Genomic DNA, 1299 nt, shown 5'->3' with positions numbered 1-1299 from the left:
TGGCACAGGGGGTGGGGGTGCAGTGTGGGACCATGGCCCCAAGCACCCTAACGCCACCGGCAGGGGCGTGGAGGCCAGAGAGGAGCCCCGAGCGGCCCCGGGCCGGCAGGACCTGGAGGCGGCGGTGCAGCGGCTGTCGGCGCGGCAGCAGAGCCATGCCTCGGAGGAGCGCTCCTTCTTCGAGGCGGAGAGGGAGCACAAGCTGTGGCGGCTGAGGGATGGGGAGAGCTCCAGCGGCTTCCTCACCCCCAACGAGAGCATCGTCTCCACTGGGACCAACTACTCAGGGGGCTCGGAGCTCACTGCTGGCTCTGGCTTCTCCCTCAGCTCCCTCACCTACCTGCCCGACAAGCTTCAGATCGTGAAGCCCCTGGAAGGTGAGGGACAGAGGTGGCTTCCCAGTGTGCAGAGCTGGAGGTGCCAGGAGGGTCCCACCACACCAGCTGAGCCCCTGGCTGTGTCCCCCTCCCAGGCTCTGTGACGCTCCACCACTGGCAGCAGCTGGCACGGCCCAACCTGGGTGGGATCCTGGTGCCCCGTCCCGGGGTGCTCACCAAAGACTTCAGGCAGCTGGACATTGACCTGGAGGAGGTCTACAGCCTCAACGACCTGGAGGAGGACGACGTGGATGCCAGCTCCTTCCAGCTGCTCCCTACCTCAACGCCCGCCAAAGCCAAGGAGCGCCCTGGGGGTGAGCGCGGGGCAAGGGGGCGGAGGGGACGTGGCCCCTGGGACGCCCCTGTCCTCCCCCGGCTGTCCCTCGCCCCCCCCCGCGCTCTTCCCTCTTGTGCTGGTGGCCTGTCCCTGCCACCCGTCCGTCCCCGTGGGGATGTTCCATCTGCAGCTGCACGAGGGCTGTTCTCCTGCAGCCGCCCTGCTGGGGTGAGCCCTTGCGGTCACGCTGGCGTGTGGATGGGACAGGTCTGAGAGAAACATCAGCTCCTGTTCCCACTTGTGCTCGCAGCCCCCTCCTCTGAGCTAGCGCTGGACCCAAATGCTGCTGGAGATGTGCTCCATGCATGCAGCTTTCTGGTGGCGGTGGCAGCTCACAGCCTAGCTTTCGCTCTCCCGTGTGCCCAGAGCCCCGCTCTCTGCTTCTGCCTGTGTCATGCCCCCCCTCCCTGTTAACCCAGTGTCTCCTGTCCCTTCCAGTGTTCCTCTCTGTTAACAACCTCCCCCAGACCCCGTCTACCTTCACCATCACCACCTGCCACATCCTCCACCCCACCACTGAGATCACCACGGTGACATCCAGGTAAGGCGCGTGGCCCCCCCCCACCGCCTGCACTGCCTGCACCG

At 66.7% G+C, this 1299-nt stretch overlaps 1 protein-coding gene across 1 annotated transcript in view; it reads left to right on the top strand.

The window, feature by feature from the left end:
• HAP1 (huntingtin associated protein 1) overlaps positions 1-1299 on the top strand; it is a 19909-nt gene that overhangs the window by 17256 nt on the left and 1354 nt on the right. The window contains 4 exon segments of the mRNA XM_019472881.1: positions 64-377; positions 473-691; positions 1053-1070; positions 1153-1255. Coding sequence (XP_019328426.1) covers positions 64-377; positions 473-691; positions 1053-1070; positions 1153-1255 — 654 coding nt within the window.

Source organism: Aptenodytes forsteri, unplaced genomic scaffold (assembly GCF_000699145.1).
Source record: "Aptenodytes forsteri isolate BGI_AS27 unplaced genomic scaffold, ASM69914v1 Scaffold492, whole genome shotgun sequence".
NCBI classification, from domain to species: domain Eukaryota; kingdom Metazoa; phylum Chordata; class Aves; order Sphenisciformes; family Spheniscidae; genus Aptenodytes; species Aptenodytes forsteri.
This window is presented reverse-complemented; position numbering and strand designations above follow the sequence as displayed.